The sequence below is a fragment of the Amblyomma mixtum genome, chromosome 9, assembly GCF_055824585.1.
Source record: "Amblyomma mixtum isolate Tamu chromosome 9, ASM5582458v1, whole genome shotgun sequence".
Taxonomy (NCBI): Eukaryota; Metazoa; Arthropoda; class Arachnida; order Ixodida; family Ixodidae; genus Amblyomma; species Amblyomma mixtum.
This window is the reverse complement of record NC_143020.1, coordinates 39,033,058-39,055,520: the sequence shown is the minus strand read 5'-3', so window position 1 is coordinate 39,055,520 and position 22,463 is coordinate 39,033,058. Positions and strand designations below refer to the sequence as shown.

The 22,463-nt window shown below is 46.8% G+C and overlaps 1 protein-coding gene and 1 pseudogene across 1 annotated transcript; both read left to right on the top strand.

Moving 5' to 3' along the window:
• Positions 1 to 814: 814 nt before the first annotated feature.
• On the top strand, positions 815 to 22,382 carry LOC149328801 (RING finger protein 151-like; annotated as a pseudogene).
• LOC149328802 (uncharacterized) lies at positions 12,001 to 18,361 on the top strand. The gene is made up of 3 exons (XM_089561835.1): positions 12,001 to 12,357; positions 15,666 to 15,713; positions 17,980 to 18,361. The coding sequence occupies exons 1-3, from the start codon at positions 12,229 to 12,231 to the stop codon at positions 18,202 to 18,204; spliced, it is 402 nt and encodes a 133-aa protein (XP_089417961.1). The 5' UTR covers positions 12,001 to 12,228; the 3' UTR covers positions 18,205 to 18,361.
• Positions 22,383 to 22,463: the final 81 nt, after the last annotated feature.

Genomic DNA, 22,463 nt, shown 5'->3' with positions numbered 1-22,463 from the left:
AGCGTTCTTTCTTTAGACGCGACGCGGCGTGTTCCTTTCTTTAGAGGTACTGCGCCCGCTTTGGCAACCTACCAGGCTTGTCCAAAGATAAGTCCCCGCCAATTTTTTGCATCCCTTGATATTCGTACCCATGAGTAGAGCATTACTGAAGTCAAGCGCGACAACAATACATGCTTTGCACGGGACACGCCTGGATGGAGAAGTTTGGCTTGGTTTGGTTTATTAGGGTCTAACGTCCCAAAGCGACTCAGGCTATGATGGACGCCGTAGTGAGGGTCTCCGGAAATTTCCACCTGGGGTTCATTAAAGTGCAGTAATATCGCACAATACACGGGCCTCTAGAATTTCGCCTCCATCGGAATTCAGCCGCCGCGGCCGGGATCGAACCCGCGTCTTTCGGGCCAGCAGCCGAGCGCCTCGCCACCGCGGCGGATTAGAGAAGTAATAAAGCACACGTAGAGTATACTGCATGTTTTTCATCGTAACGCCAGAGAAATTCAGGGAAGTAAATAAGCTGTTCATTCGACGCCTCTCCGGAGATTACAAAAAAAATAGCAAGTCCGCAACCGCAGTGTGTAAAGCAAGAGTCAGGTGGAAGCCGAAAACGTCAGCTGGTTCTCGCTCTTATCGTTTCCAAACAGTTTCGAGAGCATAACTAGGCCAACAGTCGATACTTTTAAGCCGATAACGAAGGGATCGTGATAATCGCGGGGATGTGAAAAATAAAGCGATAACAAATCAAGTGGCGCACACTGTCAGCCCCAGAGGGGATTTCGTAAAGCGCCGAGTGCCAGCGAGCGTAGGGCGGTGATCTATGGCTGTCTCTGGTACGCGGTACACACTCGTCGGTTTTTCAGAGGCCCTAGACTGGAGGCCACTACTTTTCGTGGAGCAAGCTCCATCTAATATACTATGCGGGGCCTGCGGACTCGTACAGCCTGTCACGGCCCGACTTCCCTGCCAGCACGTCCTGTGCGTGTTCTGTTACGAGTTGTCCGCCCAGGACGAAAATGCACGCATCTGTCCACTGGACCGCCTACAGTGTCAAGACGAGGAAGTCGTCATTGAAGGGATTGCTGCCGACGAGCTGCTGAAAAGTGAGGTAAGCGCGGGTGAATCTTTTAAACTTTAGCTCAGGCTTGGCTTTGAAAGCATAGTGAAACATGGTAGACAGGTCTCAAGGGTATTTGCAGCAATTAATTTTTGAGAAATAGCTACTTCCATTTCAACGTGTGTTGAGGAATACGGCCAGCATGACGAGTCAGTTGCCTCACATTTGTTGGTGCTAAAAATTCATAAATACGTCGTGTTCGCCGTTCAAACCGAGCGGAACTTTTATTTTTGTCTTTGTTGACTGCAGAAATCGGCCTCCGTTTGACACTTTTAGTTGCACGTGCGGAGCAAGCTTGCGTGCGCAGCATCCGTGGAATTGTGAATTTTGAAATGTAAACCGTGCAACAGGGTCTCTAAGTTTACCAGGGTGCATCATCAAATCAAGTGACATGCACGCTTTCGCCCATGTAGTGACGATATGGCAATGTGCCGTGTGTCCCTGCTGATTGGAACAAAAATTTCAAAACAGACAGAAGGCTAGACGAGTGAAAGAAATTTAGTGGTGTTAATTGTCCGTCGATCTATCAGCCAGTGCTTGTTCTTTCCGGAAGAAAAGTTCGTTAGTAAGGACTAATCAGCTAACTTTTAATTTGGTGCTCGGAGTTAAAAACCAGTGCAGAAGTTGCAAATAACCGTGAAAAACTGAAAACTCCCTGGTGAAATGTTTGCATTTAGCTACCATTTGCGCAATCGTGATCCAAAAGCAGAAAGACAAAAGCCCAAATTGCTAATCTTATTTTTTTTAGTTTTTTTGTTACTCTTTATTGTGCCTCAATTAAACCAAACCCTCCGAAATACAGAAAGCTACCATGTCACAGCAGTGCTGTTTGAGGGTTCCAAGACACGTCTCAGCGAACGAAATAGGCTATTCTCCGAAACACTTTGCCCGAAGGGGCTTTCCGTATTCACAGCGCGATTGACATGCGCCAGCCGCTTCAACTAACTGGGTTTACAACTTTTTAATTTGCAAAGCTTTCTTTTAAAGCCGGTACATACACCTGCAGAAATGATGCGTTGGTGCTGATAGTTTAGCCAGGGCCTATCAATGTCATCTGCAACTTGTGAGTTGACACTATATTCCTGAGCTGAATAATTCAAAAAGATGATGCTCATTGATTGCCTCTCATGAACGAAGCAAATGCGGCAGAATACGCCTCAAGGCTGTCAACAGCACTAAATTGGTTTCAATTGGCTGGAACAATCATGATGAAAATTTCTGGGCGCGAACAAACAAAGGACAGCGAAGAAACCACAGGACGAGCGCCTTTTGTCTTGTGGCGCTTGTCCTGTGGTTTCTTCGCTGTACTTTGTTTGTTCGCGCCCAGAAATTTTCATCATGAACAACCTACAACTAGCCCAGCTTTCCATTCTGGAACAATCAGTATTTTTTAAAGGCTTGGTTTCTTCTATTGTCTGGGACGCCAGGCATATCAGAGCTGGGCCGACGCTTTTATCCAGGAAATATTGATGACTGACGAGTTCATTGCTAGCGTAAGCTTTCTCAAGGAGAAAAACTAAGAAAATAGAAGATGTCTAAGTTGACAAAGCTGCAGAAATGATTCGGTTGACACCGTTTGCGACAATCTACCGTCACCCGCAGCTTTAAAGCCAACGCTTGAGTGCGTAGCTTGGGCTGATATTAACCCCGCAGAGCGTTGGCCGCTATGTCCACGATCATGGCGTACGGTGTGTTTGCCGCAGCTGTTGATAGCTAATAGATTGCAGCCGCCCTAAAAAGGCCTCGGTCCAACAGAAAAACACTCAGCGGTGATAATGTCAGTCTATGACCCACGTCCAAGCGTTCGTGTGTGGTCGGCGGGCGGAAGTACAGCCTTCCATGGTTTTGACGGTACCACGCGAGCGTAAACGGTTTGCTCTATGAATGATTTAAGAGAGCGAACCGGCAAACTCGGTGAGAGCTGCCGCATGCGCGCAAGGCACACGACAGAGCGGCCATCGTCCACTAGCTGTTTCCAAACCAAAGCGAAGGCTCTCGGATTCTTCGTTGCTATTGCGGTGCTTATCATGCCCGTCGCCTACGATCGAAGAGGGCAAGTGATACAAGCAGATGTCAGCGGGCTCAGTATTCCACAATCGAGTCTGAACAATGTGTTTTTTTTTTTGCTTTTCCAAAGTTGACAGGCACTATCATGCATGTGTTGGAAAAACTAAGCGGAGCAAAAGAATCGTACCTTTTCAGATGGGTGATCGCAAGCTGATTTTCTACGAGCTTTTTTTTGCTCTTTATTTTCAACAAGGCTCAGCATCATCAGCCTGACCACGATCACTGCAGGGCGAAGGCCTCTCCCATATTCCTCTAATTAAACTTTTTAAGGGAAAATACAGACAAAAGACGGAACACGGTGAAGAGACGAGGCACACACACGACTGGACTAACCACTGTGCTTTTTTGAAGGACACAGTCGCACAGGAAAAAGTGGCATAGCATGCGCAGCTTAGTCATAAAAAATCTGCATTCTAAAGATATGCCTTGCTCTAGCGCTGTTGAGAAGGGAAGCTTAGTTCCTTCTGCATAAGGGAGATAGGATTGGTGATGCAATCATCTCCTTGCATGCTAATGAGACCGCCTCGAGGATTTCGCGCTCGACTTTTCCCTCGCCTCTGCCAGCAATGCTGAGATCAGAAAGCAGCGGGTAGCAGGCGCATTCCCGGCAGTGTCGAGGCAAGTTAGCACCGTCCGTACGAAACAGAATTGTGGTGCTCTTTCAGTGCTTCATTAATACATCACCTTTTTTGGCCAAGGTACATTTTTTCGCAGGTCGACCCGCTGGGCTAGCACAGTGGTTACGGCACTAGGCTGCTGGTCCGAAAAACGCGGGTTCGATCCGGAGTAAAATGGTGGTTTGAGCTAGTTGGTACATCTTTAAAAATTCACGAGCGCTGCGACTAGGAACAAGAACAGACAAGGAAGCGCTTGTCCTTGTCTTCCTTCTCTGTTCTTGTTCCTAGTCGCTGTGCTGGTGAAAATTTGAAGGGTTCGATCCCGGCCGCGGCGGCTGAATTTCGGTGGAGGCGAAATTCTAGAGGCCTGTGTACTTTGCGACGTCAGTGCTCGTTAGAGAACCCCAGGTAGTCGAAATTTCCGGAGCCCTTCACTACGGCGTCCTCATACCCTGAGTTGCTTTTGGACGTTAAACCCCAATAAACCTAAAGCTTAACTTTTTCGCAGGTTAGCGGAATCCTTTACATATGCCACACCTGTGGCACAAGTAACGTAGCGGTTTTCATACTGCGTCGAACAGACCGGATGATAAGTCCTGCCACGTGCAACACGTGAGCACAGGCGTTAAAGCTTGCCGGAAGCGGAAACCGCAACATTTTCTCTGTGCCATCCAGCGACCTTTTTGATGGTGCACGGTATTTTATGCGCATAAGGCATCACTTCAGTTTTTCTTTTTTCATCTGTCTTTGGGTCAACCCTTTGAACGCCTCGAACCTTAATCTTCTGCTACACCGTTGCGGCCACTGCTATCGAAAGCTGATTCGGAAATCGGAGGCCACCATACGTTCAAACTGGTTATCGAAGCTGGCCCTCACGCTATAGTGGCAACTATTCTGCAGTGCATTAAGGAAGCAGTTCTTAGCTATCCCTGTCTGGATAATATTGGAGTAAGCCGTTGAATAGGGTAATAAAGACATCTCAGTTCGAGACGGGAAGCACCAGGCAATGTGATCATCGTCATGAAATGTTATTTGAAGTTCTAAATATTTAATCGAGTGGTTAGTGGCAGTTCATACGTAAAACAAAAAGCACTCGAGAATGCTTTATAAGCTGTCAAAATTTGGTTTACAACCACTTGCACTGAGTTACTGGATGAAAGTTTCAAAAGGATCAAGAAGCTACACATGCAAGAATTCTTCTAACACGTTTGTCAAAAAGAACACCTTGCAATGTGTTGTCCAACTCTGCTAAAAATCTTTGGCACAATACTGGTGCTACGCTTGCCCGGATACAGATTCCTTTTTTCTGAATGTACACCGAATCCTTAAAATAAAGAACGGTGGGAGAAAGACAAATTGTTAACAGCTCAAGCACTTGTATTCCGTCTTTTGACTGTTGTTTTTTTATGACAACGTACCGACTGGCGAAGATTTCAACTATACTGCAATTAAACCTGTTTTTCCAGCTGCGGCCACTGTATCACCGCAAATTTCTCAATCTCATCCGTCCACCTCACTTTTTGTCGCCTCCTGTTGCGCTTGACTTCTCTTGGAATCTACTCCGTTACCCTTAAGAACCAGCGGTTATCTTCCCTTCGCCTTACACGCCCTGCTCGTGCCCATTTGTTCTTGAGTTCGACTAGGATGTCATTAACGCGCGCATAATGAGCCTCATAACTGTTCACTAAAACAAGAAGTGATGCGGTGACTGCGAGAGAATTTAGGGGAACTCTGAGCATGCGGCTGGCAGTTGGTGCCACGACCCTATTGAAAGAACTCTGCGTGAGTTTGCACGAGAACAGTGATTTTTGTACGATCACGTTCATTTTGCACAGAAATGCGCAGAAATTGTGCGTTACCTGTACGCATTCTGTGCGTCCTGTGTGTACATATGCGCGTACTGTGAGCTGATAGACGTTCACGCACACTCTTTGCGTGTAAGAAATCGTGGACTCTCGTGGAGAACTCTCTGTACGTGGACATCTGCGTGCTGAGAGGGGGCTTGCCGAAGCTGTGCGTGCTTATGTGCATACTGAACAAGCTCAGTGAGGCTGCGTGTGGCCATGTGTGCGTTTGCTTGCTTAGTAGCAACTTGTCGAGACTGTAAAGGCCCATTTAGGGTGAAAGCAAACAAAGTTCGAGCATTCAGTTAATGATTACTTCTCAATAATGAGCAATAAGCTCACGTTTTGCTGTTTTATAATTTTCGTCTTGGCGTAAGTACCCATTAATCATTTTCAACTTCAGCAAACAAATAACCAAAAAATTATCTTTTAGTGCAAAATGGTTCCCTTCGATACTGCAAGGACCTGTACATGACAACATGCAGTGTTGACAAGTTCTTGCTCAGTGTGCAAGTTCATTGTAAAATAATGTAAAAAACAAGCTGCTAATGACTCTTACAGCATCCTTCAGTTCTTCCTTTAACCAATTCTGAAAGTTACAGATATCTTATAGATGCATGATGAAAGCCATCCAGAGCACTTATGTTGTTGCCCGTCATGCAGACAGCCATATTTCGAAATCAGAAGCAACACAACCATTTGTTGCTTGCACTCGAAAGGAGTCAATCAATGGAATAACTCTGAAAGGGCAACAGTGTTTGTTAGGTGCAACAAACAAGCTTGGGGATATAATCAGGTTCAATCAAACATGACGTGCAGAAAGCGAATTGTGAGCTGTAACAGGAATGTTACGAGGCAATTTCCAAAACCATTTCCAAAGCAATTTCCAAAGTCATTAGCATAAATTTACATACACGTAAAAAGGCCATGTAAGCCTACACGAAAAGACAGTTTTGAATTCACAGTTGGTGTCAAAAGTTCAGAAATTAGTGCCCTCTCTCAATTTCAGTGACAAATCACAGATCGATTAATTAATTCCCAGTATGGCTCCAGAACAAATCCAATGAATCTCAAATGTGCGAAGTATATATACCACACATGTTGCCTGATTAGCACCAGCATTGCATGATGCATGACGAAGTATCACACTCTTCATTCTTCTTCAATCTGTTTTGAAATTTGCACTACCACAAAGACCATCTGGATGGACTATGATTCCATCATATTGCTGAGAGTCACAATCGGAGACCAAGAGCAACACAACAGTGTGCTGCACATGAGTGGATATAATGCACTGGGACAACTGTGCACAGTAAGGAACGCTTGTAAGGCGTCAGGTATTTGCTTGGGGAATGTAATCAAGTTCAGTCATGTTTCATGTGTAGAAAGGAAGATAAAAGTTGTAGCAGAACTATGAAATCCAACATACAATACTGAACTTCCCCAGGTGATCTACACACACATAAAAAGCACGAAAGGATAAGCTCAGCGGTACTGTTAAGTTTGATGCCCTTTGAGGTTTGACTTGCGCGTCTGTATGCAACCATCAGATACCATCTTGAAGTTACCAGAATGCCCAAAACAACTTTGTTGAACTGTTCTACTCTAAACTGAAATACTTTTCCTTAAAACATTTTTTTTTGCGACATGCTGTGTAGCTAATTATAAAATAAAGAAAAGAAGCTGATAAAATTTTCTCATCTCAAACATACTGATAAGTACACAAATCTGAGTGCTTTCAAGAGAGGTGACGCACCCGGTATTCAGTGTCCAGAAGCATACATAATGCTGCAGAATCCTATAGCAAGAAAATTTCTTTTAGTTGACAGATGGCTATGTCTGGTTACAAAGTCAATACCAAGTAAGGCACATATCATAACCTGCAATTACATGAAGCTGCACGTGCTTCATAGGCTGTAACTCCGCCAATAACTGCTACATATTTCCCACCTCTAGCACGAGTGCGGAATCAATATACAGCATGGAAACAGCAGTTTTGTTGCTTTAGCTTCTTTACTATGCTGTTTAGGCAAGAGACGAGTTGAAATATTTGCGTGGGCAGTTCTCGATTGAAGTAACGTAAAAAACATCCGCACTCCTTTCTGCTGAAGCGACTGGTGGACCACTTTTGCATGTCGCATCTCGTATGACTTGCTAAGGGTCCAGACTGACACACGCACTTCGTCAAACCTTCACACAAAACACTCTTCGCTTTTGCTATAAGCTCCGGCCACAGGCAGTAAGTGTCCCGTCACCGTTCACATCGCAAAAGAAGGCAGCGCTCGCAGGCGGGCAGTTTGAGCTGACAGCGACAGGCGTTGCAGGCACACCGCCGACTAAGTTTCCAAGGAAGCCACACTGTAGAAGGGCGCCGTCTTGTAATCGAAACACACCACAGAAACAATGGCCACTGTCGCTGCTTATGAGCCAGGCATTTTTGCAACGAAGTTAGCAGTGCAATAGGCCGAAAGGTTCGACTCATCAAACGACGGCACCGCACTGCTGACCTCATTATCGTTGTCGACCAGACATCCATAACACATATGCCCCGACGGATCGCTTAACTACCACTCTTGGATGAGAGCGCGCCCACCGGCAGCACACACCGGTAATCCTTCTTCTTTTGCGATTCCAGCACAGTAACAGCGGCGCGCAAGACCGCCCAGCAGCAGCACAAGAAAACAAGCGAAGCTCACGGCGGTGATCTCAGAAACCATGCAGCATGTCGGATAGGCTTTGGATTTGACGCGCTAGACCATGCCCACTCACGCACGCACGCACGCACGCACGCACGAATGTACCGACACGCATATTAATGCGTCCATGCGTCACAAATTTCTCAAGTTTTTAATGCTAATATGTGCACAAGAACTTAATTATTTTTGTAACGAAAGTTTCATTTGGTTTTAGTCCTTTGCTATCGCACTGCCCAAAAGCATAGAGCCCGAAAGAGACGACCTGGATGAATGCCTGGAGGCGATGCCTTTCTAAACGGGCCGAAGGAAGCCGGAACTGGCCGAAGCGCTAGCCAACGAACGCAGCGTCTGGGGAGGGACAGCATGGCGGTCAGCGTTACTACGTTTGTCGTGGTCCTTTGTGGTGCCGAGGGCATGAACCGTCGCTGGCATGAGCATTTGTCACTCTTCCGATATGTGATGTGCCGACAGCAGTGAAATTCGCTGGTGCGATGTACGAAAACGTGGTAAGGTGCTGAGTAAACCTGTGTTTATAGCGTGCGTCAGCGGGCTCGACGGATAGCGCGTCGTCCTTTGCGCGCCTTCACTGGAAACGCAATGCTGACGGTGGGGCTCATTTCCTCCATGGCGGAGCAGCTGGTGGGAGACCACTACCCGGGTGACATCTCGCATCTTGGGGGTAAGTTAATTTTCTTCGAACCTGTTCATTATTTCAAAGCCTTTGCGCACAACTGGCCACGTCAACACAGCTAGTACAGAGACGCGAAGACGCAGTGCCTATCGCGGCAGCACGCAGCGCTGAAAGGTTGTTTGCTGGCGGCACACGGGCATGAATGCGCGTGTAGTGTCAGTGGTCACACGGTCATGGTCAGTATGCCATGCAAATATGCACAGCTGATCCGATCGCGGGGTGCACGATATCGGCGCCGTACTGCCGCCGTACTGCCATTCATCTCTCGCCGAGAATGGAATATGTGCCCACCAATAGATCTTCGGCCCGGGCTTTACATTCTCGCCGCATGTTACGCTGTAATTGAAGTAACAGCGCTCGAGCAGTTTAACTACGTAGACTGCGATTCAGCTGTATGCGTTAGGATTGAGCTTCCTCCTCTTTCACTTGTATTTCACTTGTACTTTTATAAATTGTGTATTTAAGGTACGAAGCTGCATATTGCCACCTAGCATTGCCAGGTGGCGCATAGCTGCTGACGACGACGAAGAAGGGCTCGCGCCGTGTGGAATCTGTCGCCCTTGCTGCCCCAGCTTGCGTGGCCTTGTCTGTCTTCGCACTTGTTATTAAAGCCCCCCTTCGTCAACAAGTACGTTACAGTTTGGTGGAGGTGCGGGGTAGAGCGCCTCGGAGACGATGAGCGCGGCTGATGCGGCGTGCGGGCTGAAATTCGCTGTTCCGCTAGGAAATCTTCAATGGCAGGGGGCCGATGGCCAAACCGGGGTCTGGGTGAATCGGCTCGGAAGCCCTGCAAACCGAGACGTCGATAAGAGCAGTTACGGTAGAGATGTCCTGGTTCTCCGCAGTGAAAGCAGAGTGGCCGGTTATCAGGTGTGCGCCAGATATCGGCCTTCCGCAAGGGCGCTCGGCGATCGTCGAAATACTGCACTGGTGGCACGGAGGACCGCGGCTCAGGAGGCGTTACCGGAAACGGTGGTGGCGAGACCGCAGCCGGGCGCCTCGCAATTTCAGCATAGGTGGGGCGGTGACATTCTCCTGGTAGAGGAGGTGTTTCGACAGCAGGAGCCCTGAACGCCTGTTGCACTTCCTCGCGAACAAGAGCAGAAATCGAACCTAGCGCTGGCTGCGAAGGGCTGCAAAATTTCAGGACCTCTTCACGCACGATGGTGCGAATCAGTTCACGCAGATCGTCAGGGTGGCTCCCGGAGGTAGCAAACGATGCGGTGACAGCAGCAGCATGCACGGGCCGGTCGTAGGTCGCAGAACGTTGTTGCAGCACCTTTTCCATCGTTGTGGCCTCTGTAAGGAATGCAGCAACGGTCGATGGTGGGCTGCGCACGAGGCCTGCGAAAAGCTGCTCTTTGACGCCACGCATCAAATGCCGGAGTTTCTTGTCTTCCGGCATGGCCGGGTCAGCTCTTCTGAATAGGCGCGTCATGTCCTCGACGTACATCTGGACAGTTTCGTTCGGCAGCTGGATGCGAGATTGTAGTGCACGCTCAGCTCGTTCACGACGATCAGCGCTTGTGTAGGCCTCCAGCAGCCGACGACGGAACTCATGCCACGAGATTAAAACGTCCTCTCGGTTCTCAAACCAGGTGCGAGCACCATCCTCGAGGCTGAAGTAAACGTTCCGGAGTTTGGCTGCGTCGTCCCATTGGTTAAACGCAGCTACGCGCTCAAAATGAAGGAGCCAGTCCTCCACATCCTCAAAAAGTTCCCGCAGTTTGCAGAGGAGAAGGAGCGGCTGTCTCCATGGCGCCGCTCTCTACTAGTCCTACCTCCGGAGGCAGTCCCTGGATCCTCCGACTGAAGCGGTGTACCGGGGTGTCGAGTGGTACAGGGCTGGCGCGACGGCTGCCTGGAGGGGTCTCTTGCATGGGTTCACGGGTACCCGGCACACTCCACCAAACTGTAACGTACTGTAACGCGCGCCGTTACAACCTTCGCCACCGACAGGTTGACTACAAACCCGGTGACCAAGTCTGGGTATGGACTCCTGTCCGTCGCCAAGGCTTGTGCGAGAAACTGCTCTGCCGCTATTTTGGCCCTTACAGAGTGATCCGGCGTGTGAGTGACGTAAACTATGAAGTGGTTCCGGACGGTGTTGCGCAACCCCGACGCCGACAGCCCAGCTCTGACATTGTGCACGTTGTACGGCTTAAGCCGTACTATACTCGGTGACGCAGACGTGTTGATGTCTTGGAACGGTTCACTTGCGGAACTTTGCTCGTTTCTTGTTTATTTTTTGTTTCGTCGACAGCGCTCTTCTTTTTCATAAGGGGGGGGGAATAATGCCACCTAGCATTGCCAGGTGGCGCATAGCTGCTGACGACGACGAAGAAGGGCTCGCGCCGTGTGGAATCTGTCGCCCTTGCTGCCCCAGCTTGCGTGGCCTTGTCTGTCTTCGCACTTGTTATTAAAGCCCCCCTTCGTCAACAAGTATGTTACAATATGATCCAGCTGCGTTCGTACTTATAGCCGAGCCAGTGTAGTCGAGCCTTGAATAGCAGAACGGTGAGATAAAAACAAATTGCTCTGAAGTTTTCCGCCTCTATTTTGGCATTCGCGTTTTCATACTTTGGCTCGGAGCTGAAATGGTACAAACAACTGCAAAATGCACACAGGTGCCCTAGCTCCATTTGCCCTAAATCCCGAAGTTGCAGTGAAATTTAAGGGTAATTGAGCCTTTAATATGTACGAAGAATAAACTTGATTGTTTCATGATTATAACCAATGGCGCAAATAAATCTGACTTTGACTTAAATATGCTGAGGTACCTCTCCAATACCTTATTTGATGTTGAAGGAAAAAGTGTGGTTTTTCTGCAATTGGCACTATTAATTCATCATACCTGTGAGAATGTGAAATCAGTGCTAATCATGCCAGATTTCAAATTGAGGGACGCATGAAGAATTTGAAGCAAACCAGCCTTCTACTGAAAATATCGTTCTGCTGTGGTCTGTTCTTTTGAATGGTGGCATGTATTGTAGAAACGATGCTGGATATCGATATGCAAGTGATGTCTCGTCTGAGGCTAGCTTGTGAATGACTGCCGTGGTTATGAATTTCTTGTTGCCTGGCCCACTTCGAAATGTGGTTAAACAGTTGTGTTCCATTCTGCGACCGGCTCCTTTTTGTGCCTTGCACTTTGCCTTACATGCTTGATTCTAGTCCATTTTTTGCACTGTGCTGCTGTTAAATGTGTCTTTTTACCTTGCAGCAATCTCCACATAGCTTTACCAGCAATGCCTCTTCCAAGCTCTCCAGTATGGCTGTTCCAGCCTTTCACTTGGTGCTAGGATGCCCAGCAAGCAAGCAGGCTTTTGAGGTAAGCACTGAAGACATCTTCCGACACAAGTAGCTTTTATTTTCCTAGTCCACTGCTACTTGTGTGACCCCTCGTTATGTTAATTTTGGCAAGTTAGGTTGCCTATTAAGGGCTCTCTTTTGTTTTTCACCTGCTGCTGTGGCCTACTGCATTGGTGTTCGGCTACTGAGCCCAAAGACGCGGGATTGAATTGTGGTGGCTTCGTTTCGACAAGGCGAAATGCATATTTGCTCGTGTGTTATGCAATGTCAGTGCATGTTAAAGAATCTTTGGTGGTCGAAATTTATGCACAGCCCTCCTCTATGAATGGAGCTATTGTTCAACTTTGAGGCATTAAAGGGACACTGATGGCAAGCTGAAGTTGACCTGTGATGATGAAGTTCCGCATCCTAACCACAAAGACGACACTTTTTCTGAAAGTGGAGCTTTATAAGCCAGAGAAAGCAAAACATACAATTTTCATCAGCACCGGCTGATTTCGGAAGTAAATTGCGATGCGCTGACTCCGTTTTTTTTTGGCACAGATTCCAGAGGCTAGGCTGAACTGCCATTCACCTCAGAACGGTTATCGTGGAGTCCTTTGTGTAGACTTCATGAGTTCAAATCGAGTGGCGGGAAAATTTTTAAATGTAATTTTTGCGCCAATCATTGTGTTGATGGCCTTTGCGCTGCTGTTAAAACCGGGATAGCAGTATGGTATCCCATAAAACTAGGTTCAGGACTTGCAGGAAGTGGTTTATCACATTCCGCTAGCTTGTGCAAGAAACTACTTCAGGGATATGTGCAGGTGTCTTTAATGTGTTCCTGAGTGAGCACTAATTTGTTAGGGGGAAGGCAGCTTCTAATCTGGCACTACAGTGCCAATGTCGTGAGTGTAAATCATAAGATGACCCATCAGAGTGTACGCCTGATTTCTGACACTTCAGTGGTGTATAGAAGTGGTAAACAAATCTGTAAGGTATTTGATGCATATCTCCAAGGCAACGACTGTATGAGTAGCGAAGCCATTAGTCAATCTTCAACGGAAAGAATTTTCTCTTTAAGATGACGTGCTTGTATATCAGTGACAGTTATTTGTTGTCCTGCCTTTCGCTGGTGTGGGTCATGTGTGGCGCGTCTTCATGCGAGCCTTCTTTTCCTTTACAAAAAATTCAATTGATAGTCCAACCTGTTTTCTTCTCTTTTCCTATGTTGCATCTTTTGGCTGGTTTTAAATCTGTAACTGAGCTCAGACCGTGATAATTACTGCCGGTAAACAGAGCTACTGAATGTGAGCTTGGCATACATGCGTACTGTATGTGTGAAAGTGCAGTTTACAATATTCAGAAATGCTTGATAGCCTTACAAGGATCTAAAATTTTGTTGGAATTCCTATTTGTTCTCTGTTCAAGTGTCGAGAGTTTTTCCGCTTCATCGTGTGATTAGAGCCACTTTGGTACTTAAGCTGAAATCTTTTCTTTAGCCTGCATGTTTCTCACTTTTGGGACAGAAACTTGGAGGCTAATGAAGAGAGTTCAGCTTAAAAGAGTATAGACACCTAATCTTGGTGGCATGTTTTCTTCTCTATAATGGTGCGGAAGACACTACTATGCATGAATCACCATCTGGTATTCGCGTGAGACCGCTAAATAATTTATAATCAACTTTTTCTGCCATCCTGTTTCGGTGAACAATTTGACTATGGCTATGACATCAAAGAGAGGTTATAGGTCACGTGAGGCGTGGGAAAACTGCACTTATAATCGCTGCTTCATCATTTTAATTCGCTACAGCGCTGACGCCAGCATTCCTTAAGAGCCAGAAGTACCAATTGTATTGCAGTTTTTCATGCCTCAGGTGACCAATAACCTCGCTTTGACGTCACAGCCATCATTCAGCTGTTGAAACCGAAACAAATACAGCAGGAGAAAGAAATTTGATTATAAATTATTTAGCGGTCATAGGAGGATGCCATGTGGTAATCCGTGTATAATACTTTATGCCTTATTACAAAGAAAAAAACACGTGCCAAACGATAAGGACAGCAAAGTGAGCTATGGAAAGAAAAATGATAAGTCTAACATTAAGAGACCAAAAGGGGGCGGAGTGGGTGAGGGAACAAACGCGGGTTAATGACATGCTACTTGAAATTAAGAGGAAGAAAAGGGCCTGGGCGGGGCTTGTAATGGGAAGACAACATAACCGCTGGTCCTTAAGGGTAATGGAGTGGATTCCAAGAGAAGTCAAGCGTAGCAGGGGGCGGCAGAAAGTTAGATGGGCGGATGAGATTAAGAAGTTTGCGGGGATATGGTGGCCACACCTAGCAAAGGACAGGGTTAATGTGGAGACATGGGTGAGTCCTTTGCCCTGCAGTGGGCCTAGTCAGGCTGATGTTGATGGTATGTGTCGCACCTGCTGCTTCGTGCTATCAGCTGGCCCATGCTTGGCCGACCAGACTAGCCAAATTTGTGATGTGGGTTTTCTATTGCACCTGCATTTGTGTACACAGAGGACTTGAATGGTAGCAGGCGATGCTGGCATGTGTTCACGCCACAGCACACATGACCCACACTGAAAGCTTCTCTGCCTTTAGTAAGACAGCTGCATCAGTCTGGGACATAAGGTATCCCAGTGCTAGAGTATGAGTAAATTGCTCTGGAATTTTAATCTGGTATCAGGTAGCATAGTGCAAAAGAAGGCTAGCGCGGCTGCCTAATATTCTCTTGGGCAGCTGTGTTGGATTTTCAGTGCCTGTTAGTGTAATCCGTGAAAGTTCACTGTAACCCATTCGTTTCGATGTAAATTAGGAAGTCCTTAGAGCCCTGTACTTTTTAATGATAATAACAAGGTAATGCAGTAATTCAATTGTACCTGTTCTCTTTCAACACAGTAAAGTGCTGCTGGGTCGAGATCACAGTTTTACTTTGTAGGTGTGCTCAGGCTGTCATCATCATCATCAGCAGCAGCAGCAGCAGCCTGACTACACCCACTGCAGGGCAAAGCCTCTCCCATGTCTCTCCAATTAACCCTGTCCTTTGCCACTTGCGGCCACTGCATCCCCACAATCTTCTTAATCTCATCCACCCACCATTTTTTCCTGTGTGTGTGTCTTTTCGCCATTCTGAAATTCTATCATACAAATGGATTGATGCACGTAGTGTCAGGTGCGTAATCTGATACCACCAGCTCACCCCAAGCTGTGCTCAGATTTGCCTCATTGCTGCAGGAGCGATAAGGCAGGCTTGAGGCTGAGTGGTGCAAAAACATGATTTTTCAAGAATGTCTCTGTGGAAATTGCAATTAATCATGTGAATTTGCTTTCATTTTAGGAGCTGCTCACAAGCTGTGCGCCTTTCCATGCTGATCATGCTGGCCAGGTACGCTTATGGTTACATTACTAGGTTGTTTTCATAATGGCAGTTGTGGATTTCTGTGTGGTTTTAAAACATAAATTGTATAAGTATTTGGCCTGCCACAAAAGTATAGTGGTGCATTCAAGGCCAGTGTTACAAAGGGATGTTTTGATTGCTGCAAGAACTTGAAGGCCCCTGTGTGGTCACTGTGGAAGGCCCCCTCCCTACTTAGGAATTGCTATTTGGGTTACTCAGTCATTTGGCAGAGGAATAGTGTATAGAGATAAGGGATGGAAGAATGCTTCCAACTAAAGAAAAAAAATCCAGCAAGCAGTCATAGAAGCAGAAGTACAAAAATGGCAAGGCTTTCTCTAATTTACATCGAATCTTTTTCACTTAGACTTCTTATTGCATACAACGGCTGATGCTTGGCTTACACACATATTTTCTTTAGGTATGCAGTAGGTCTCACATTCTTGTATGATATGGTCACGGTGCCAAAAAATGATGGTGGTGTTATAAAACTCGGAATATAGAGGAATTTTATTGCTGACCTTATGGAGAACTATGGTAGCTGTGCAGTCGTTATAAATATCTTCCAATATTTTCACATAACACTCTTCTACACCCTGATTCCACAATGCCTGCATGGCAGCTGTGGTTCCACCGAGTCAATTGCTGTCTGGTAGTCAATGAAGGCTATATATTGGGGTTGGTTATATTCTGCCCATTTCTCTATCACCTGATTGATTGCATGAATGTGGTCTCTTGTTGAGTATCTTTTACGAAAGCCTGCCTGATCATTTGGTTGATTGAATTCGAAGGTTGTCCTGACTCTATTAGTGATTACCTTAGTAAATACCTTGTAGGCAATCGATAGTAAGCTGATCGGTCTGTAAATCTTCAAGTCCTTGACATCTTCTTTCTTATGAATTAAAATAATGTTCGCATTCTTCCAAGCTCCTGATACGCTCGTGGTCACGAGGCAAGCGTGTACAGGGTGGCTAGTTTCTCTAGCACAATCTCTCCTCCGTCCTTCAACAAATCTGCTGTTACCTGATCCTCACCACTGCTTTGCCCCTTTGCATTGCTCCTGAGGCTTTCTTTACTTCCTCCCTCGTTACTGGCGGGATGTCCCATTGCTATGCTCTACTGCCTCTCTCCGTAACGTTCTGATTACATTCACTACTGTAGGGATTTGTGCAGAACTCTTCGGCTACTTTAACTATCTTATCCATATTGCTTATGACATTGCCCTCTTTGTCTTTTAGCGCATACATCTGGTTTTTATCTGTGATTAGTTTTCTCTTCACTGATTTTAGGCTACCTCCATGCTTTAGAGCATGCTAGGTTTTCTCCATGTTAAACTTTATGTTGGCTACATTGCACTTATAAATAACTTCGATAGCTCTCCTAGTTCTATTCTATCTCTGAAGTTAGACGTCCCCATGCTTTGGCGTTTCTTCATCAGATCTTTCGTCTCCTGAGATAGCTTGCAGGTATCCTCTCGAATGATCTGACCACCTACTTCTGCAGCACGCTCCAATGAATTTAAATATGTATTTAAAGATAACAGTTGAGGTGGGAGATTGAGCTTCGAGATTTGCACTTCAACTCGGGAGTTATGCCACTGCTACACAGAATACTTGATCGCCGTAGAGATATTTCATCATCTGGCACCAAGCTGCTGTGGCGCCACTGTCACAGTTGATAATTTTGCTGGGAAGCTGTTGTAGCGCTCACACAGTTTTGAAAAGGTGGTATTCATTGTTTTTGTGCTATTGGCAACAGTGATAATATGCTTGCTGCAGTGTTTTGTGGCTAGCCTTCTTTTTTTTTAGTGAAATAAGTTGTACATTTCATGTTGAGTATTCTTTGAGCGATTAAATTGCTTTGATTTTATTCCTTCGTGTATAGTTGCGAGTGCTCCATGTCTGAGTGCAAATTTCTACCACTGAAAAGCCTTCAAAATCTTAATAGATGTCCACACTGTTCTAGGGACTCAGTGGCTATTGGAAATGCCCATTTAGCTGTATTCAAGTGCCACTGAGTTAATAGCCATTTGAAAGCCTTCAAAATGCCTGTGTGACACGGTTATTAGATTTTGTGCAGGTTTGATGCTGAGCAGTCTGCGTGCTTGAGTCGGGTTTTCCAGTGTCTGTATTTCAAACCTGAAACTTTTCGAAATCATCATTAGTTCATTAATGGAAGAAGTACTTGTGCCCTTTTCTCGAATTTCCAGAAAACAGATTAACTGAATTTTTTTGCATATACTCCTACCTTTTTGCAGGTGCTGCATAGTGAGAACCTGTATCAAGACGCCAACCTGCTGGACTTGGAGAAACTGAAGAAATTGTTTAGCCACTGTGTGGCACCCATCATGAGGGATGTGGCATTAATAAAGCCAGTTAAGGTGACCTTATCTATGTCCTTTTGCAAGCATGCTACACACATGAGAACCATCCCACGAAGCACCGTTTCTGCAAAGCTTGTTATCTCACAACATGCATGCTGAATGAGGCAGTGACAGACAGATGAGGAGGCCTTAATGCAGTACATTAGCGTACCGTGTTGAGCAGTGATGTAGGAGCCTTGCAGCCATGCAAGGTATTATCGGCATCATGATGGTAACTCCATTAGACACTGTCTAGTGCTCTGTGAGCCAGACTCGGCTCTTGAACACTCTGGGACTCACCCTTGGCTCTCGGACATTCTGGAAGCCTCACCCGGCTTGCGCATATTACGCGAGGATGTCTCCTGCTGTACGAGCCTTGCGCGGCTTGCGCACTTATGTGAGAAATGTCTCGCGTTTGCGAGCTTGATCAGCTTGCGCAAATAATGTGAAATATGTCTCGCGTTCTGCGACCTCGTTCAATCGTCGCATTTTGCGTGGCAATAAACACGCAAAGATAGGCACGCAGAATTCACGCTCAATATTTTCAATAGGGGAGGCTTGTCCTTAAAGTTGCTGACGCTCATGCCAAATAATTAGATAAGAGAAAAAGCGAAAATTCGCCTAAGAATAACTTTAGGAGCAGTCAGGCTGATGATGGTCGAAGTGGCCTGTAGGTTTGTGCGTGTCCGATCAATCTCCCCGAGAGTGCCATTGGGCTCCGCCACCGGCCGCTGATGGAGCCAAAGGAGGACACTCGCGTGACATTGTTATAAAATTGAAAGGGTAAACACCGTGTGCAGTCAGGCTTGACCGTTTGGAAATTGGCAGTAGTTTTCTGAAAACAGGGCTAGTTGTTGGTTAGTCAACTATGCATGTTTGGGACTGAGAAGTAAAAGCGGATGTAGCCATTTAAAGCGAGCTATCATCTTGAAGAACGCAGAATCAAAGTAGCGTTTGGTCTGAAGTCGTCGAGAATCCCGTCGCCATGTTTCCAACGCTGTCATTAACGTTCATCTTAACATACGCACATGATGGTATCTCGCGTTCCAACGCCGGCAAAAAAAAAATCAAGAGGGCACTTTGTTCACCAAATGTGCGCTGAGGCGAAAGCCTTTTGTGTGATGTTGCTACTTGGGTCACTGATGTGTGGTTAAGATGTTAATTAAGCACTCAATTGTTTGCGAATCTTAAATGCTGGAGAGACTGGGGGGCGTTTGGGAGGCATCCGTCTGATTAGACGCTTCTCTCCAAAGGTGGTGGTGAAAACTATCTGAAAGAGGGGAGTTTGGGACACACAGGTGATTGGGTCCCCGCGAGGTCCCACTGCACTCAAGCGTTTATGTCCCGGAGGCTCATGACGCTGGCAGCCCGGCGATGGCTTGCTTGGCCGGGTCCGCAGAACGCAGTAGGGTCTCCCAAGCCTCCCATGTGATAAGGTGCTCCATGCCTCGCGGGGGATGATCCGCCCGGCAGAGGAAAAAGATATGGTCGAAAGTGGCTTTGGGCTGGTGCAGAGGGTAGAGAAGGGGTTTGTGTGGACTATGTGATAGGGCGAGTGTATATAAGGGCAGGGTAAAGTGCGTGTTTGGAGCCACCTCCAAAGTGTCTCATGATAATTGTCGAGGGAGGGATGGGGTGGAGGGTAGAGCCTAAGCTCGGTTTTGCAGGCCTGCGTCTTTTTCTGAGTGAGTGCATGCGCTTCCGCGAGAACCATAAGTCGGAGGCCACCGGCGCTCGGTTGAGTGAACCTCGGGCTAAACCGTTGGCGGCTTTCGAGATTCCCAGGTTCTGAAAACACTCTCCAGCGTCCTAGACAAGGACTACATATGCGTTGGCAGGAAGTTGCGTAACCATTAGTACGCTCGGTTGCGGAACGGAAGAATGGTGGTTCGAATCAAATCGCGCAGAAAGATTTTTTCTGGTCTGACTAGAAAAAGCATGACACCTCTGCTGATAACCTTCTGCTGACAACCTTCTGTCGACAACGACGAGGCATTAAAGGCTTTCGCCTTAAAACCGGTACCTAGCGTTCAGCGCATGCGCATTCGTTATCTCTGTGGCACTGCGTATGCCTGACTAAATGCGTAGCTTTCAAGCAGAACGTGTTCCTCGAGTGATTAGTTTGCGAGGGTACCAACCGCACATGCGAAATGGTAGGTGTGCTCTTGCGGTTGGTCTCTCACAGTGGCCTGTGGATGCGCATATGGCGAACCAAAAGTCCTTTGTAATTCATTGCACGTTCGCTGACGATTCTACCTTCGAAAACCAAAAAAAAAAGAGTTCGTTTCACCGGATTAAATTGCTGGCGCTACATATCTTTACTGGAATAGAGAACGCCGGCGCGGTATCTCAGTGACGCGGGTTCGATCCCGGCCGCGGCGGCTGAATTTCTTTGGAGAAGAAATTCTAGAAGCCCGTGTACTGTGCGATGTCAGTGCACGTTAAAGAACCCCAGGTGGTCGAAATTTCCGGAGCCCTCCACTACGGCGTCCCTCATAGCCTAAGTTGCTTCGGGACGTTAAACCCCAATAAACCAATAAACCAATAAACCAGAATAGAGAACGAGATGCACCTGCTGAATCAGGGCAGTCAGAGCAGAAGATAGGTTTGATTGCTCGGCAGCTTGCTTTACAAGTTACTTTCCATGTGCCCCATCCTGAACTGCGCCCGCAATATTTTGGCTCTTTTAATGTATTTATCACGACTATTCATTCCAAAAGCCGCCGCGGTGGCTCAGTGGTTATGGTGCTCGGCTGCTGACCCAAAAGACGCGGGTTCGATCCCGGCCGCGGCGGCTGGAATTTCTTTGGAGGAGAAATTCTAGAGGCCCATGTACTGTGCGATGTCAGTGCACGTTAAAGAACCCCAGGTGGTCGAAATTTCCGGAGCCCTTCACTACGGCGTCTCTCATAGCCTTAGTCGCTTTGGGACGTTAAACCCCATAAACCAAACCAAACCATATTCATTCCAAAAAAAGTGCTGAGTGGTACTTGACAACCTCAAGGTAGACGAGACAAAGCATTTCTGAAAACAACATGCATTACTTTACTTACCTCTTGTAATCAAGTGGTTATGCTGTCGTTATCCTTTGCGTTTTCATTTTCTTCTTACTCATGCCTAGAATGAACCTTAAGCTGGTAATGTGCGCCTAACTAGGTCTATTGTCTTCCCTGACTTCTCTTGCTTTCCTGTTTAATTATGCAGCAACTACTTTTTACTCTAGTGTTACGCAAACCGAACACAATTACGCTTAGTTCGATTGGTCGTGTGCCTTTGTATTTAGCGGCAGTGGTGGCCATGGAACTGCCTCAAAAAGCGCTCTTGTCTCGAGGCCCCCAGTAGGCTATGTTGCCTTCGTGAGCAGCCGTCCTGGCCGCCCGTCGTTTTCACCTCTATCCCGTTATGCTTCACTTCCACGCGGTGACCAAAGATTCAGTTTCGGTGTAGAAGTCAGGAATTTTGATATAGTGACGTGACATTTTTTGACTCGTTTTTTATTGGACATGAACCTCGCCTTCTGGCAATTTTCACAGTCTAAACTGAGCCCTGAAAACTATAAACTGGTGGCACGCTATAGTTAGGAAATCAGACTACGAATGTGCTGCATGTCATCGTACGTAATTTTTACAATGAAACCTGCACATCTCGCCGTCTGTTGTAAACACCGCTAACGTAGCCATTCTAGTTTGTCGTAGCCGAAAGTTCCATGTGGGTTTGTAGGCTGGTAGGAATCGAAAGAGAAAAAAGCCCTTCAGGCGGCATCCTTGACAATGTAACACAAGATGAACACAGAGGAGACAGGGAGCTTCAGTCTGTAGGCAATTAGTGTGAGGCAGCCGCTCGACCTTTGTTCCTTTTTTTTTTAAGAATGCTATTAGGTGACCTTCTGCCAAAAAGGCCATATCAGAGGGAATAAACTTTCGGCCGGTTATCTCTGGGGACGTGTCGGGTAGCTTGGAAATAGGGCTCTCATTATGATGGCATGTGGTAAAGGCAATATTGGCACTTCCCGCGAGGTGTAACTGAGTGTGGAATTTTTTGGGGCAAGGGATCGCTTTAGCGTAGCAATTGCCCTGCAGAAACCTTTGGCCTCTGTATGGGGCCTCTGTATCGCTTTATGCAATGTATTGTTTTCTTTCCTGCGCAGGTCAGATGCTGGAACGAGCAAGCTGGCTGCGAAGCCGTCATGGCTGCTTCAGAGCTGAGCAAGCATTTCCTCAGTGAATGTCTCTATCACTCGACCACATGTTCCAAGTGCTCGGCGCCTGTTCTCTGCGAAGACATCTGGTCACACCTAATGAGCGATTGCAGCGCCTCAATCCTGTCCGCATCGTCTTCGGATCAGCATGAGTCGTACAACAGGAGTGAGCCGGTGGAGT

What these genes read in the sequence shown, in the direction of transcription:
- LOC149328802 (XM_089561835.1), top strand. Translation starts at nt 12,229, where the DNA reads ATGTGTCTTTTTACCTTGCAGCAATCTCCACATAGCTTTACCAGCAAT. An exon ending in CAAGCAAGCAGGCTTTTGAG is followed by an intron (nt 12,358 to 15,665) that starts GTAAGCACTGAA and finishes CTTTCATTTTAG; the next exon opens with GAGCTGCTCACAAGCTGTGC. An exon ending in ATGCTGATCATGCTGGCCAG is followed by an intron (nt 15,714 to 17,979) that starts GTACGCTTATGG and finishes ACCTTTTTGCAG; the next exon opens with GTGCTGCATAGTGAGAACCT.